The sequence below is a fragment of the Salmo salar genome, chromosome ssa03, assembly GCF_905237065.1.
Source record: "Salmo salar chromosome ssa03, Ssal_v3.1, whole genome shotgun sequence".
NCBI lineage: Eukaryota > Metazoa > Chordata > Actinopteri > Salmoniformes > Salmonidae > Salmo > Salmo salar.
In genome coordinates this window covers 22,951,575-22,966,566 of record NC_059444.1, presented here as the reverse complement: position 1 = coordinate 22,966,566, position 14,992 = coordinate 22,951,575, and the positions used below count along the sequence as shown (strand labels likewise).

The window sequence follows — 14,992 nt, the reverse complement described above, 5'->3', positions numbered from 1 at the left end:
TACTAGTAATGTAAACAACTACAATATATCTATTGTTACACACTTGGTTTATTATGGAAGTATTGAAAGACTGAGAATATGTTATATTGTGTCAGTCCAGTCTAAGATGACAAAATACAAATCATTTCCAACCCAGATCTGAAAGTGGAATTGTAGCTCATTTTACATAGGATTCCAAAAAATAAGTGTTTTCAGGACTCCTTACCAAATAAATCAATGAACAGAATAAAATATAAATCAAACATCTCTTCATATTATATCTAGAAATCATCTACTCATACAATTTCCTCAGGTTCTATGAGACCTTCTCTCCCACTGGGCAAACACTGGTTTAATCAATGTTTCCACATCAGTTCAACACCACAAAGTAAATGTGATGATGTTGAATCAACGTGGGGAAAATGATTGGATTTGCAGAAAGTCAACAGCGTACTGGAATTTTGTGTTTTTTTTCACCTAAATTTAATGACATGGAGACCTGTTTTTTTGTTGTTTTTTTCGTGTTGAATTCACGTTAGTTGACAACTCAACCAAATTTAAATCCAAACTAGATGTTGAAATGATGTCTGTGCCCAGTGGGCTGAGACTATTATACTAAACATTGTCCTATTACTAGGACCACGACGATGCTTATTTTTCATATCAGATTTTCCACATCTTGTTTATCTAAACCAGTCTTTGAAGAATACCAAATAACTGATGTGTATGCAAAGGAAGTACCCTGCTGAGATGTTTGATAGAAAGACTCAAGGGATGCATGTATAAAGACCGTCTGCTTGAAGGGAGATTCGACCCAGTTCAGTTTGTTCATTACACTCGGATGACACATAAAGAAGCAATATTGTTTGTCTAGAACATCTTACACACAGTGTACTATTGATAGTCTTGCATCATGCCAGGCTTATACAACGCTACAATATTGACAACTAGTAGCACTTCTGTGTCCCTTTCTTATAACTTATGAACCGTGAGATTGCAGGAAGCATTGGAATGTATTTTGCTTTTGCTTCATCTGATATTAAGATTGAATAACCTAATATTGTTAGCCAAATGGACACATGTAAAGCTAGATATGAATGCAAGATGCTTTGGTAACAATTAGAGACCCTAATTAAACCAAATAATCGTCATTATTTTGCATTGACCAATTGGGCACAATGTGCACCACAGGAGGCTGCTGAGGGGACGACAGCTCATAATAATTGCAGGAACGGAGCGAAAGGAATAGCATGGAAACCATATGTATGATGTATTAAAAACCATTCCACCTATTCCGCTCCAGCCATTACCAAGAGCCTGTACTCCCCAACTAAGGTTCCACCAATGTCCTGTGATGTGCACATACTGTATACACCCTATTACACTGAAATCATTACTGCACAAATCAATGGTTACACTCAATGCCCATTAAACTGAACTGTCTAAAGTGTCCTGGCACTGAACATGAGAAGCTTCAGTAAGAAACTATTGATCAAAGGCTATGTCCCCACTTCCTTTGCAGAACAACGTTAGAGCACATTTTATATCAGGTTGATGATATTATGACAGAGTGTTGAGTGCAAGGGAGCGGGAGACTTATATCTGTGAATTCATCCCCAGGCACATGGAATGCACTTCTGTAGTTTGTGCTGTTGTTTTTTCCACTAGACACATTTTTTAAAGAATCTCAACTAACTAGCTACATAACACATAGTAAGAAACAGGTTCATTGCATTTGCTTTGGGAGTCGTGGTAATTTGCTTAGTGGCAAGCAGAAGAAATGTGCAAAATCCTTTGCACACGAAAAAGAAATTAACGTTCAAATCATTGTCTTATGTGCAAACAAATCTACATTTTGCACGAATGCCCACTGAAGACAAAACATTTAGGCATTGATATGCAATCGCAGATACATCAATACAGATACTTCTGTACATACAGTAGAATTATAGTGAATAGAAAATGAAGTGAGAGGTGGGTACCCACTATATGTTTGTCTTTTTGCAAACACTTTCACAACATATAGCTACGAAGTGAGTAAGTACTCATGCCAAAACAAAAAAACGTTCTAAGCATGCAGTCTAAGAACCGACAGATTTAAATCAAACTGCAAAGGCCAACATTCATTAGGTAACAATCTCTGCACCCTCTCTTCATGACACCAAGGTTGCATCTCAAATGGCACCGTATTGAATAAAAAGTGCACTATTTTTTACCGGAGCCATATAGGTCCTAGTCAAAAGTAGTGCACTATATAGGGAATAGGGCGCCATTTGGGACAGACAAAAACACTATCCCATGCGGCCGGCGCAACCTACACAAAGTCAGTTGTGAAGGTGGTCCACCGTACACACAGCTCTTAGGCACCTCGCTGTACAGTACATCCACAGGTCTGATGAGTCACTATGATACAGTAAGAAGGGAAATGCATATCTAATGCTCCTTCGAATGAAAAAGCAGTAGCTCAAGAGGAGTATACATTTTACATGAAAGACAGACAGGGACAATATGACAGTAGGCCGGAGCAGTAGTTCCTATCCAGAGGCATTGATGTAGAGCTGACTCTGCAGGATGTAGTCGATGACTGTCTGGTTCAGGTAGTCCACCACATGGCCGTCCCCGTGTTGCAGGGCCAGTCTGATAGAAGGGACATAGAATTAGAATGTGATATGGGAACAGCTTAGTTCAACTAGAGGCGGTTTCCCGGGAGTAGACTAAGCCTAGTCCTGGACAAAACAGTACGTTTAATGGAGAATATCCAATGAAAAAGCTTTTTAGTCTAGTACTATGCTTAATCTGTTTCCGGGAAACAGCCTCCTAATGTTTAGCAAATACCGAAGAGCCACTAAACAGCTACTGAAGTGGTACATTAAAGGGAAAATCCACTCAAAAACGATCTTGTGGTATTTTGCATCATCATGATGACGTGGCAAGTGACACTTTCCTTCTTGAAAGTCCAATATCTTGTCATCTTGAGCGCTGACATGCAAAACATTTTGGAATTGTATCAACATTGGACTATTGAAAAAAATTGCTAAAGATTGTTTTTGAGTGGATTTTCCCTTGAAAAGAGATACATATTTGTGAAAAAGAACTAAACTTTACCAGAGTCCACAGTGAATAAAAGACAGTAGATTCTACAATTATGTATTATTATTTATTAAATAGGCCTAATGGAGGCCCAAAATAGGATGGTTGCTAACTTATAAATCACATTTACCTGCTCTTGGTGGAGCTGACAATGGACATAGGGTGGTTGGCATCGTCTTCTACTACTGTGATGTTATCCTGGAAAAAACACACAGAGAGAAAGTTTTACATGTTATAAAATGTATCAATGGATATTTATAATTTTCTATGGTACGGAGTTGGTTCCATGTTAAGACATGAACATAATAAGCTTTTAACAGATTACATTGCCAAAACCTGCTGTTTTCAACTCTCTAGAGACAGCAGGAGCGGTAGAGATACTCTCAAAGATCGGCTATGAAAAAGCCAACTGACACTTACTCTTGTGTTACTGACTTGTTGCACCCTCGACAACTACTATGATTATTATTATTTGACAATGCTGGTCATTTATGAACATTTGAACATCTAGGCCATGTGCTGTTATAATCTCCACCCGGCACAGCGAGAAGAGGACTGGCCACCCCTCATAGCCTGGTTCCTCTCTAGGTTTCTTCCTAGGTTTTGGCCTTTCTAGGGAGTTTTTCCTAGCCACCGTGCTTCTACACCTGCATTGCTTGCTGTTTGGGGTTTTAGGCTGGGTTTCTGTACAGCACTTTGTGATATCAGCTGATTGATGTAAGAAGGGCTATATAAATAAATTTGATTTGATTTGATTTGATTGGGTTTCCACTTTTAACCAAGCTCATGACTCATATAGGCTCATAATGTAGATACTACCTTGTTCTTGCGCAGCACAGAGGAATGGTTCATTATCCTCTCTGTATCAACTCCATCCCGAGGCACAACAACAATCCCAAAGTCTCCCACAATCACCTCCATCTGCAAACAATTTGTATGACACATTGCAGTATTGCCTTATAATGCTGATTAAATGGGTCCCTGTAATAGTTATGGTAAAGTGTCTCAGATGCAACATTATGCATATTAGGGTATTAAATAATTATCATTCATGTCCCTACGTGGAGACTGGATAGATTAAAATGTCAACATTATTTAAAACAATTAGCCTTCCAGTGCCTTATTATGTCTGCTTAGAACTTCAGGGCAAGCCATTAGGACAAGTATGTACTGTATACTATGTAAAGTATGAAAATAACTAGAAAAAAAACTAAAAGTGTTATTATTTTCTGTGAGAATGACAGTCTTACAACAGACTTAAGAAGACAGGGAAGTGAAAGAGCGAGAGGGCCTACTTACATCACTGTCTTTCCATAAGCCAGGGATGCAGAATGACTCCAGAAGATCACTGCCACACAGAAGCAAGATGCGCAACTCTGGACAATAGACAGGAAGACAGAAATTAGACACCCAATAAACAAAAAGTACATGGATAAGATAACTTCCTGTTCAATTATTCGATAATGAAGAAAGTTATTTTGGTTTGTGAAAGGAAAATATAATGACCTAAGCTAAAAGCTTTTGTATTCTGACAATATACAGTCGGTATGCAATATTGGTAATACGTCAATCTTATGGAGACATACAAAAGAGTGTTAACTCACCAATTTCCTCATATCGCATTGCAGTACCAAGGTTGGCATTTTCATCTTTTGATATAAAAGAAATAAAGATAAAATAAAGGGTTATTAATCAATCATTGTGAACTTACTGTACCATACAATTACAAATGTATGATTTTCAGGAAGTTGCTTGTGTAGCATACTACTTACCCACAAAGGTAAAACGATCAATGTGGGGGCGAACACAGCAAATTTTGCCCAAGCTCTCACTCATCTTCCCCCAAAGCTTAACTGTTTAGGTATGAGGAAGCAAACATCAGACATTTTCTAGTAGTAAATTACATCCATTGAAGAAGTTATATAAAGCAGACAATCCATTTCTTAGTACATTACAACAACCTTTACTCTTTCTCATCAATCATAAATTATACTTCAGATTCTGAGCTCTTTATTGTCAACCTAATGAAAATGGCACGAATGAGATCTGAAAGACATTTGTGTAGTATATATGTACATAATCCCTCACTGGCAGTGGGCTTGTTGTTCATCGTGTTGTGGTTCTGATAGATGGCAGTCTGAGTCTCATTCTGTGGTTGGCCGATCACTGGAGTTGTGGACGGTGTGTTCACATTGGACAGAATGCACCCTGTGACTCTCTGTGGACAGGAAAAAAAAAAGTACTTTAAAAAAAAAATGTTACCTTTATTTAACTAGGCAAAATACCATGATTGGCACCTTCAGTACCGTTAAATGGCATTTGATCCAGCTTAGGTCAGCACCACAAATAGATTGCCCACATTCTGATGGAAGGATTTGTCACATATTACAGCAGTGGTTTGATATACTGTAGTGTTCTAAATACGGTAATGTTTTGTTGCCATGGAAACAATTGCAGCATACAGTAATGTTATAGGCTATTTCTAAAAACAGTTCAAATTGCCCTCAGTCTTTATTAATATTTCCACCACACACTTCAACTAGCTAGTGGGCCTTGCATGAATGTATCATCTATGAATAAGTTCCATACACAGTAGCTAATTCTGTTGCATCTAATGTAGGCTACCTTGAACACTCCTCTCTGAACTACCACAATTTTATCTTGATATTATCCTTCACTGCTAAATGTACAGCTCATGCAATACACAAAGCCGCAAGAGGTAGGGGTGCTGAGGGTGCCCCTGATAAATCAAAAAATATATACAGTACCAGTCAAAAGTTTGGACCCACCTACTCATTCAAGGGCTTTACTTAATTTTTACTATTTAATAATAGTGAATAATAGTTAACACATCAAACTACGAAATAACACACATGGAATCATGTAGTAACCAAAAAAATATATATATATATTTTAGATTCTTCAAAGTAGCCACCCTTTGCCAGCTTTTCACACTCTTGGCATTCTCTCAACCAGCTTCACCTGGAATGCTTTTCCAACAGTCTTGAAGGATTTCCCACATATGTGGAGCTCTTGTTGGCTGCTTTTCCTTCACTCTGCAGTCCAACTCATCCCAAACCATCTCAATTGGGTTGAAGTCAGGTGATTGTGGAGGCCAGGTCATCTGATGCAGCACTCCATCACTCTCCTTCTTGGTCAAATAGCCCTTACACAGCCTGGATGTGTGTTAGGTCATTGTCCTGTTTAAAAACAAATGATTGTCCCACTAAGCGCAAACCAGATGGGATGGCATATCGCTGCAGAATGCTGTGGTATCCATGCTGGTTACGTGTGCATTGAATTCTAAATAAATCACTGACAGCATCACCAGCAAAGCACCATCACACCTCCTCCTCCAGGCTTCACGCTGGGAACCACACATGCGGAGATAATCTGTTCACCTACTCTGTGTCTCACAAAGACACGGCGGTTGGAACCAAAAATCTAAAATTTGAACTCATCAGACCAAAGGACAGACTTCCACCAGTCTAAAGTCCATTGCTTGTGTTTCTTGGCCCAAGCAAGTCTCTTCTTCTTATTGGTGTCCTTTATTAGTGGTTTCTTTGCAGTAATTCGACAATGTAGGCCTGATTCAGGCAGTCTCCTCTGAACAGTTGATGTTGAGATGTGTCTGTTACTTGAACTCTATGAAGCATTTGGGCTGCAATTTCTGAGGCAGGCAACTCTAATGAACTTATCCTCAGCAGAGGTAACTCTGGGTGTTTCTTTCCTGTGGCGGTCCTCATGAGAGCCAGTTTCATCATAGTGCTTGATGGTTTTTGAGGCTGCACTCAAAGAAACTTTCAAAGTTCTTGAAATGTTCCAGTTTGACTGACCTTCATGTCTTAAAGTAATGATGGACTGTCGTTTGTCTTTGCTTATCTGAGCTGTTCTTGCAATAATATGGACTTGGTATTTTACCAAATAGGGCTATCTTCTGTATACCACCCCAACCTTGTCACTGTAACGATGTGCGCTGAGAGTCGGGAAGCAAGTTCAGGGAGTGAGTGTTTTAATAAATAAATGCAACATAATACAAAACAAGAAACACAAACAATGCACAGACATGAAACAGAAACAATGACGCCTGTGGAAGGAACCAAAGGGAGTGACATATATAGGGAAGGTAATCAAGGAAGTGATGTAGTCCAGGTGAGTGATGACGCGCAGGTGCGTGTAACAATGGTGACAGGTGTGCGCCATCACGAACAGCCTGGTGACCTAGAGGCCGGAGAGGGAGCACACGTGACAGTCACAACACAACTGATTGGCTCAAACACATTAAGAAGGAAAGAAATTCCACAAATGTACTTTTAACAAGGCACACCAGTTAATTGAAATGCACTCCAGGTGACTACCTCATGAAACTGGTTGAGAGAATGCCAAGAGTGTGCAAAGCTGTCATCAAGACAAAGGGTGGCTACTTTCTCAAATATAAAATTTTGTTTTACACTTTTTTGGTTACTACATGATTCCATATGTGTTATTTCATAGTTTTGATGTCTTCACTATTATTCTACAATGTAAAAAATAGTACAAATTAAGAAAAACCCTTGAATGAATAGGTGTGTCCAAACTTTTCACTGGTACTGTATATATAAAAAAATATATAATATACATACTTTTCCCGGTCACAAAATGAGTGAACTAGGCCTTCATTAGTCCTGAACCCCACGCCCCCCGCCCCCCAACCCCGGCTTACCTTCATGAGGTCACGATGATGCTCCAGCACGCTGCATGTAGTCTGCCATGTGTCCTGGTAGCACTCCCAGGGATCCACTCTGCAGGAAAATAACACATGATAGATGTGTACTTCTGGGCCCCTATTCCTAAACTGTCTCAGAGTAGGAGTACTGATCTAGGATCAGGTCCCTCCTGTAGATTCATCATAATCTAAATGGCAAAACTGATCCTAGAACAGCACTCCTACTCACGCTTTATGAATACGTGCTCTGATCTCTATCCTTTTCATTAGTAGGGTAATAGAACTGATGATAATGCACATCTGCTAAATACCTCACACATCATGTCTTGATAATAACATTGCCAGAAAAACATCCTGTCTCAAAGGACTAATAGAGGAAGTGATATCATCCTGTCTACTGACAATGATACCTATATTAACCTGGTCTATGTCCCAAATGGCACCCCATTCCCTATATAGTGTACAATGGAAGTGGTCAGATGATGCGGATGCTACACTACAGGACTGTTTTGCTAGCACAGACTGGAATGTGTTCCGGGATTCATCCAATGGCATTGAGGAGTACACCACCTCAGTCATCGGCTTCATCAATAACTGCATCGACGACATCGTTCCCACAGTGACTGTACGTACATATCCCAACCAGAAGCCATGGATTACAGGGAACATCCGTATCGAGCTAAAGGCTAGAGCTGCTGCTTTCAAGGAGTGGGAGACTAATCTGGGCGCTTATAAGAAATCCCGCTACAAACCATCAAGCAGGCAAAGTGTCAATACAGGATTAATATTGAATCCTACTACACGCTCGTCGGATGTGGCAGGGCTCGAAAACTATTACGGACGACAAAGGGAAATCCAGACACCAGCTGCCCAGTGACATGAGTTTACTAGACGAGCTAAATGCCTTTTATGCACGCTTTGAGGCAAGCAACACTGAAGCATGCATGAGAGCACCAGCTGTTGTGGATGACTGTGTGATAACGCTCTCGGTAGCAGATGTGAACAAAACCTTTAAACAGGTCAACATTCACAAAACCGCTGGGCAGACGGATTACCAGGACGTGTACTCAAAGCATGCGTGGACCAACTGTCAAGTGGCTTCACTGACATTTTCAACCTGTCCCTGACAAAGTCTGTAATACCTACATGTTTCAAGCAGACCACCATAGTCCCTGTGCCTAAGGAAGTGAAGGTAACCTGCCTAAATGATTACCGCCCCGTGGCACTCACGTCGGTAGCCATGAAGTGCTTTGAAAGGCTGGTCATGGCTCACATCAACAGCATCCTCCCGGACACCCTAGACCCACTCCAATTCGCATACCGCCCCAACAGATCCACAGATGATGCAATCTCAATCGCACTCCACACTGCCCTTTCTCACCTGGACAAAAGAAACATCTATGTGAGAATGCTGTTCTTTGACTTCAACTCAGTATTCAACACCATAGTGCCCACGAAGCTCATCACCAAGCTAAGGATCCTGGGACTAAACACCTCCCTCTGCAACTAGATCCTGGACTTCCTGACGGTCCGCCCCCAGGTGGTAAGAGTAGGCAACAACACGTCTGCCACGCTGATCCTTAACACGGGGGCCCCTCAGGGGTGTGTACTTAGTCCCCTCCTGTATTCCCTGTGGCCAAACACAACTCCAACACCATCATTAAGTTTGCTGACGACACAACAGTGGTAGGCCTGATCACCGACAACGATGAGATGGCCTATAGGGAAGAGGTCAGAGAACTGGCAGTGTGGTGCCAGGACAACAACCTCTCCCTCAATGTGAGCAAGACTAAGGAGCTGATCGTGGACTACAGGAAAAGGCGGGCCGAACAGGCCCCAATTAACATCGATGGGGCTGTAGTGGAGGGGGTCGAGAGTTTCTTGGTGTTCACATCACCAACGAAGTATCATGGCAAGCGGTACCGGAGCGCCAAGTCTAGGACCAAGAGGCTCCTCAACAGCTTCTACACCCAAGCCATAAGACTGCTGAACAATTAATAAAATCGCTACCAGACAATTTACATTGACCCCCCCCCACCCCCCGTTCCCTTGTGTACACTGCTGCTACTCGCTGTTTATTATCTATGCAGACACTTCACCCCCACCTACATGTACAAAGTACCTCATCTAACCTGTACCCTCGCACACTGACTCGGTACCGGTGCCCCCTGTATATAACCTCATTATTGTTATTCTTATTGTGTTACTTTTTATTATTACTTTTTATTTTAGTATACTTGGTAAATATTTTCTTAACTCTTCTTGAACTGCACTTTTGCTTAAGGGCTTGTAAGTAAGCATTTCACGGTAAAGTCTACACTTGTTGTATTCGGCGCATGTGACAAATAAAGTTTGATTTGATTTGAACAAAAGCTTTGCAGAATGTAGGGAATAGGGTGCCATTTGGGACGCAACCTTATTGTTCTGGGCAGATAGCCACTGACTCACCTGATCCAGTCAGACGACTGGACTGCCAGTTGACACATGGTGAGACGATGCCTGCTGGGGACGAGGCCCTGTGAACACACGGTGGGAATGATAAAGCTTTCAACCAGTCATTGTGTTCATTGTGTGTCACATTGTGTGCACCCTATTCCCTATATAGCGCACTATATTTGGTAAAAAGTAGTGCACTATGTTGGGAATAGGGTGCCATTTACAACTCATACATTGTGTTTATTCTATTTATTGTATGTCTCTGCATGGTAATCCACTGGTTTGACATGTTTTATTTGTGAGGAATATAAAATGCACATAAGATTCATGATCTGACTGAAACGGCATTTCTCGTACATTTATTAGTCATGTTTTCTGTTTCTTATAGGGAGAGAAACTGGGAAAAGCTTTTCATTCATTCCAGAAATGGCTCGGGAGAATAGATGACGATAGTATTAGAGGTGGTTTATGTCATCTGAATGCAACATGAACACTTACACAGGAGGACCACACAAAAATGTCACTCATTCATAAAAATAACCACAAGCTATCACTACTGTGCGTCATTACTGTAATTATACACATGTCAGTCAAATAAGATTTGGGGATTCTTTGTTAGTTACTCGAACTTCATAGATAGCAAACAAAGCATTCTGTGAATATACTGTTAAAGAAGTTCTTACCGGTTTGCCATAGGAGTCATGTACAGGTGAAATGATACCCCCAATCACAATGAACTTCCCTGTTTTGTGCAGGTATTCTCTGGCTTTTTCTGTAAAAGCAGATACAGTATGTAACTGTCAACATACTTACCATAGTTCATAGTGTGCACAATATTACAGTTTTAATCAGGTAACCTGTTTGCCATCAGCAAACCCAAAAATAAATTAACCCTGGTTTGCCAGTATACATGCAAATGAATTCGTACATAATATCTCCAGGGAGACTCCAATAAAATAATTCCAGAAGCCATGCTTTAGTTTAGGCTACAAATTAAGTGTATAATAACAGTTGTTTTCAACTGGAAGTTGATTGGTGAGATCTTTTTGTTTCGACCACAGGGCAAGAATGAATCTATTCATCTATTCACTCTGTTGTTGTGGAGTAACGTTACTGCCTGCATGCCACCAATAGAGAAACTCATTATATGAGTCCTCTTCAAGCAAGCCTGTCTGTGGAAACTTACTGAAGACTATATGTTGCAAGTATACCAGCTCAAAGTGTATGATGTACAATGCCTGTGCAAATTGAGCAGAGCCACTACAGATAGAGTCATATACATTAATATGATTAGAGAATGTATTATTCATGCAAGAAGACGGGGTATGAGCGAGGAAAGTAAGAAAGCTATGTTTTGAGTCAAATGTTAATGAGAAAGTCAGAAATCTGGGGTTGCCCTCCAAATCAGATGGATTGAGGTAACAAAAAAAAAGAAACCAAGTCTGCGTCCTAAATAGCACCCTATTCTCTATGTAGTGTGCTACTTTTGACCAGGGAACATAGGCCTCTGGTCAAAGGTAGTGCACTATATAGGAAATAGAGTGCCATTTGCAACACAGACAAGGGTTCTAGTGAAGACATGCAACTATTGAATGAGGTGATAATGAGCTACAAGCGTCTCACCCTTACATTCTCAAGAGAATCACAATTCTTCTCAACAATGACTTGAAAAATAGATTAAACTGAATCACTATTGAAATGCATGATCTGACACCATCCACAAGTTTTCATATTCAGTAGTCCTAGTTCTTGATATATGTATGTATTTGCTTCATCACTTTCTGTTCTTTCATGTAATCCTGCCGTGAGTCAGAAGGGCTCACTGGGGAGTTTCCATTGCTCCCTATGAGCAACTACAGTACTTTCATTTTTCCAGAACTGCCACTCCAAGGCATGCAGAGAGGTGGTGTGAAAAATAGGTAATGGAAACATGGAAGCTTTCCCCCCCTAATATTTCAGGTTCACTTACTACTGCTGCAGCAGAACCCTTGATTTCACTCAATTTATTCTAATGACTATCTCTTAGGATTTAGTTATTTTTCAGGGTACTAGCCTATGCTGTACCCTAATTTTGGATGACAGTCATTTAACTATATTTTATGATAATGGTTTGTATTATAAAACAGTGTACTTTACTAGTTCTTCTGTGATTGTTTACGGCAATATACTGATGCATCTGGCTGGCTGTTGAAATGTGAAATGTGAAATCTCTGTGCCATTACTGAATTGTGTGTACTGGATCAGTAGCCTAATATTTAAAGCAACAAGAAAACCCTGATGAAATCAGACGAAATGTCCGTTGAAAACTGATAAGAGGTAGGGCAAAGACAATAACGCAATTGCCTCTATGGATCAATCAAATTGCAAGTCTGCAGTCACACAACATGAAAAACAAAGGATATACAGGACCACACATATGTAAAAAAGGAGAAAATATTTAGTCAGGAGATTTAGATTTGCCATTTGTGTTGTCTTGATATTTTGCTGCATTTCCATGAATTGGTGAATACCTGTTGTGTTTAGCGGATTGTTTTACATTATTGCTCGGCTGCACAGTAAGATTGATTGTATGCTATTATGATTTGAGATACGATTTCTCATTCGTTATGAGTGACGCAGTATGTGCTATCAGGCAACCAATGCCCAAACATGCTCAACATGCCCCCTGTGTCCAGTGGCTCAACATCCGTATACTGCAATACATTCTCAAAATAGCCTAGCCTACTTTTTCCAAATCCATTTGCTATTGTTTTTAGGGCTGGTCGGGCTATGCAGCATTCACCAACGTAGACTACACTGAAATGATAGTGTGCGCTCAATATAGTAATAATAACCTGTAGATGGAATGGTTCTGGTGTTAATTCATGTAATTATTTTAAACATACGTGGTGTTCAAAAACACACAGCAAAATAAAGACCCCCACGTGAAATTCAATGATAAGACTTTAACTTAATTGACATAATCATATTTCCGTCACTGAGGCCGTCGCCCATTTCAGCACCCCCCTCGTGGACAGCGAAAACCATAAAGGTCTATGGCAAACCGCCTACCCAACATTACGCAATTCTGACATTATAATGCTGATATATAGGTTAATTGCCATAGTAATGTAGACCCCTGAACGCCTTCTCATTCTTAAACTAATATCCTACCCACAACATCTGGGGCACCAAACATCCCTTCAAAATATACAGAAGAACGCATAGGTAATGCTTACCAAACATATGAATGTGTCCTTTAGTGATGGGGTTAAAACTTCCACATGAGAGCAAAATAACGTGCGTTTTAGTGTTGTCCGTCATGATATGATTAGATATGAGGCTCTTTTTCTGCAACTACCAATTTGTTCTTCTTTGTTTTGCTGTTAGCGACCGCAGAGAGAGGCGAGGTTCATTTCGATGCGGCAGTATCCAAGTCTCCTCGCAGGATACAGAGCGTCACTGCACTCTATATTAAAGGCACAGGACCAAAGGCACTCACAGCACTGGGCATTTGAAAATGTTCGATTTTACAATACAATTTAAAACAATAGGCAGGCTACATTGGCTTTTATTATAGACTTAGGGTGGCCTCTGGCAGATTTGCCACATAACGGGGTATGCCACTGATCGAAATGTTTCTTCCGTTTTTTAATGGACCTACTACTCCAGTATTAATTTGCTTCTGACTCGAGTAGCCTAGACGGTTTAGACATGAGATTAAGTGAGAACACTGAACTAACTGTTGTTAACAGGGCTGATGGCCTTAGTCTTATAGGCTTAAGTGAAAACTCCGCTCAAAAACGATATATTTGTATTTTTTTTATTAGTCCACTGTTAATACAGTCCCAAAACGTTTTGAATGTCAGCAGTCAAGTTTTGAAGATATTGGACATTCAAGAAGCAAAGTGTCACTTTGTCACAAAATGCATAATTTGATGTGGCAAGTGGGGTTTCCTTTAATGTAAAGAACATTCCATCCTTTCTGCGCTGGCACTATACCCTCAAGTTTCAGTTATGGTTTGTCTGGCCCATGGACAATTTACCATTATAATAATACTAATTAGGCCTATACATTTGCTGTGATAGCTTTACATCATATACAGTATATGACCCTATCATGCATTTAATAATTCAATAACTGAGTTTATGTTAATTGGTTATATAGTGAAATGAAACGTATTTTCCTCATAGACTCCATGAATGTGAGTGTAGACTACCATGTTCTCTTCAAAATTGGTCTGGTCTTGAGCTCCCCGATTATGTGCTCGCCCCATAACAGCAGGGTCGCTGGTTCAAGCCCCATTCTGGCTGTTCCGAATTTGCTTTGTCTTTTAATCACTACACTGGTGGCAGAGGTGGGATAATTCTGTTGCCTTTTTAAGGTTATGATCCCCTGTTGTGTTCCCCTGTTCGCATTGGGGTTGGCTGTGTGCAGTATTGCAACCTCCCTGTTGTGAACGAGCATAGACCTAATATATCTGCCAAGAGGTCAGGACCCTTATGGCAAAGTTGACTCGACTTGTGATGTGAAATAGGCAATCGAACTGTAAATGTCTGGGTGATTCCATTCTAGTATAGCCTATAATTAACCTCTTAGTTAGCCTAGGTTAGGCTAGGTAGATTTTGATAATTTTCCTAATTCCGCCCAAGGCAATTGAGGTCAGAATGGATATATTACTGTAGGTCAGTGTGACCGCGAAGCAGGCCCACTGGCTTGAAACAAAACTTGACCATACCTTGTGCCGCTCACAATTTGCATGGTGTACATTTACCGCGTTCAAAACAACTCGGAACTCGGAC

At 40.4% G+C, this 14,992-nt stretch overlaps 1 protein-coding gene across 1 annotated transcript; it reads right to left on the bottom strand.

The window, feature by feature from the left end:
• Positions 1-30: 30 nt before the first annotated feature.
• LOC106599437 (nicotinamide/nicotinic acid mononucleotide adenylyltransferase 2) lies at positions 31-13,657 on the bottom strand. Its single transcript, XM_014190674.2, has 11 exons — positions 13,429-13,657; positions 10,894-10,982; positions 10,223-10,290; positions 7,772-7,850; positions 5,158-5,287; positions 4,842-4,922; positions 4,674-4,718; positions 4,369-4,445; positions 3,889-3,990; positions 3,200-3,267; positions 31-2,616 (listed from the first exon to the last, which is right to left on the bottom strand). The coding sequence occupies exons 1-11, from the start codon at positions 13,511-13,513 to the stop codon at positions 2,514-2,516; spliced, it is 927 nt and encodes a 308-aa protein (XP_014046149.1). The 5' UTR covers positions 13,514-13,657; the 3' UTR covers positions 31-2,513.
• Between the last annotated feature and the right edge of the window lie 1,335 nt (positions 13,658-14,992).

Bases quoted from the DNA above. Each gene is read 5' to 3' on its own strand.
- LOC106599437 (XM_014190674.2), bottom strand. From the start codon at position 13,513: ATGACGGACAACACTAAAACGCACGTTATTTTGCTCTCATGTGGAAGT. The intron at 4,923-5,157 runs GTGAGGGATTAT...ATACCTAAACAG, and splicing joins GAACAACAAGCCCACTGCCA to TTAAGCTTTGGGGGAAGATG. The intron at 4,446-4,673 runs GTGAGTTAACAC...TCTATTGTCCAG, and splicing joins AATGCGATATGAGGAAATTG to AGTTGCGCATCTTGCTTCTG.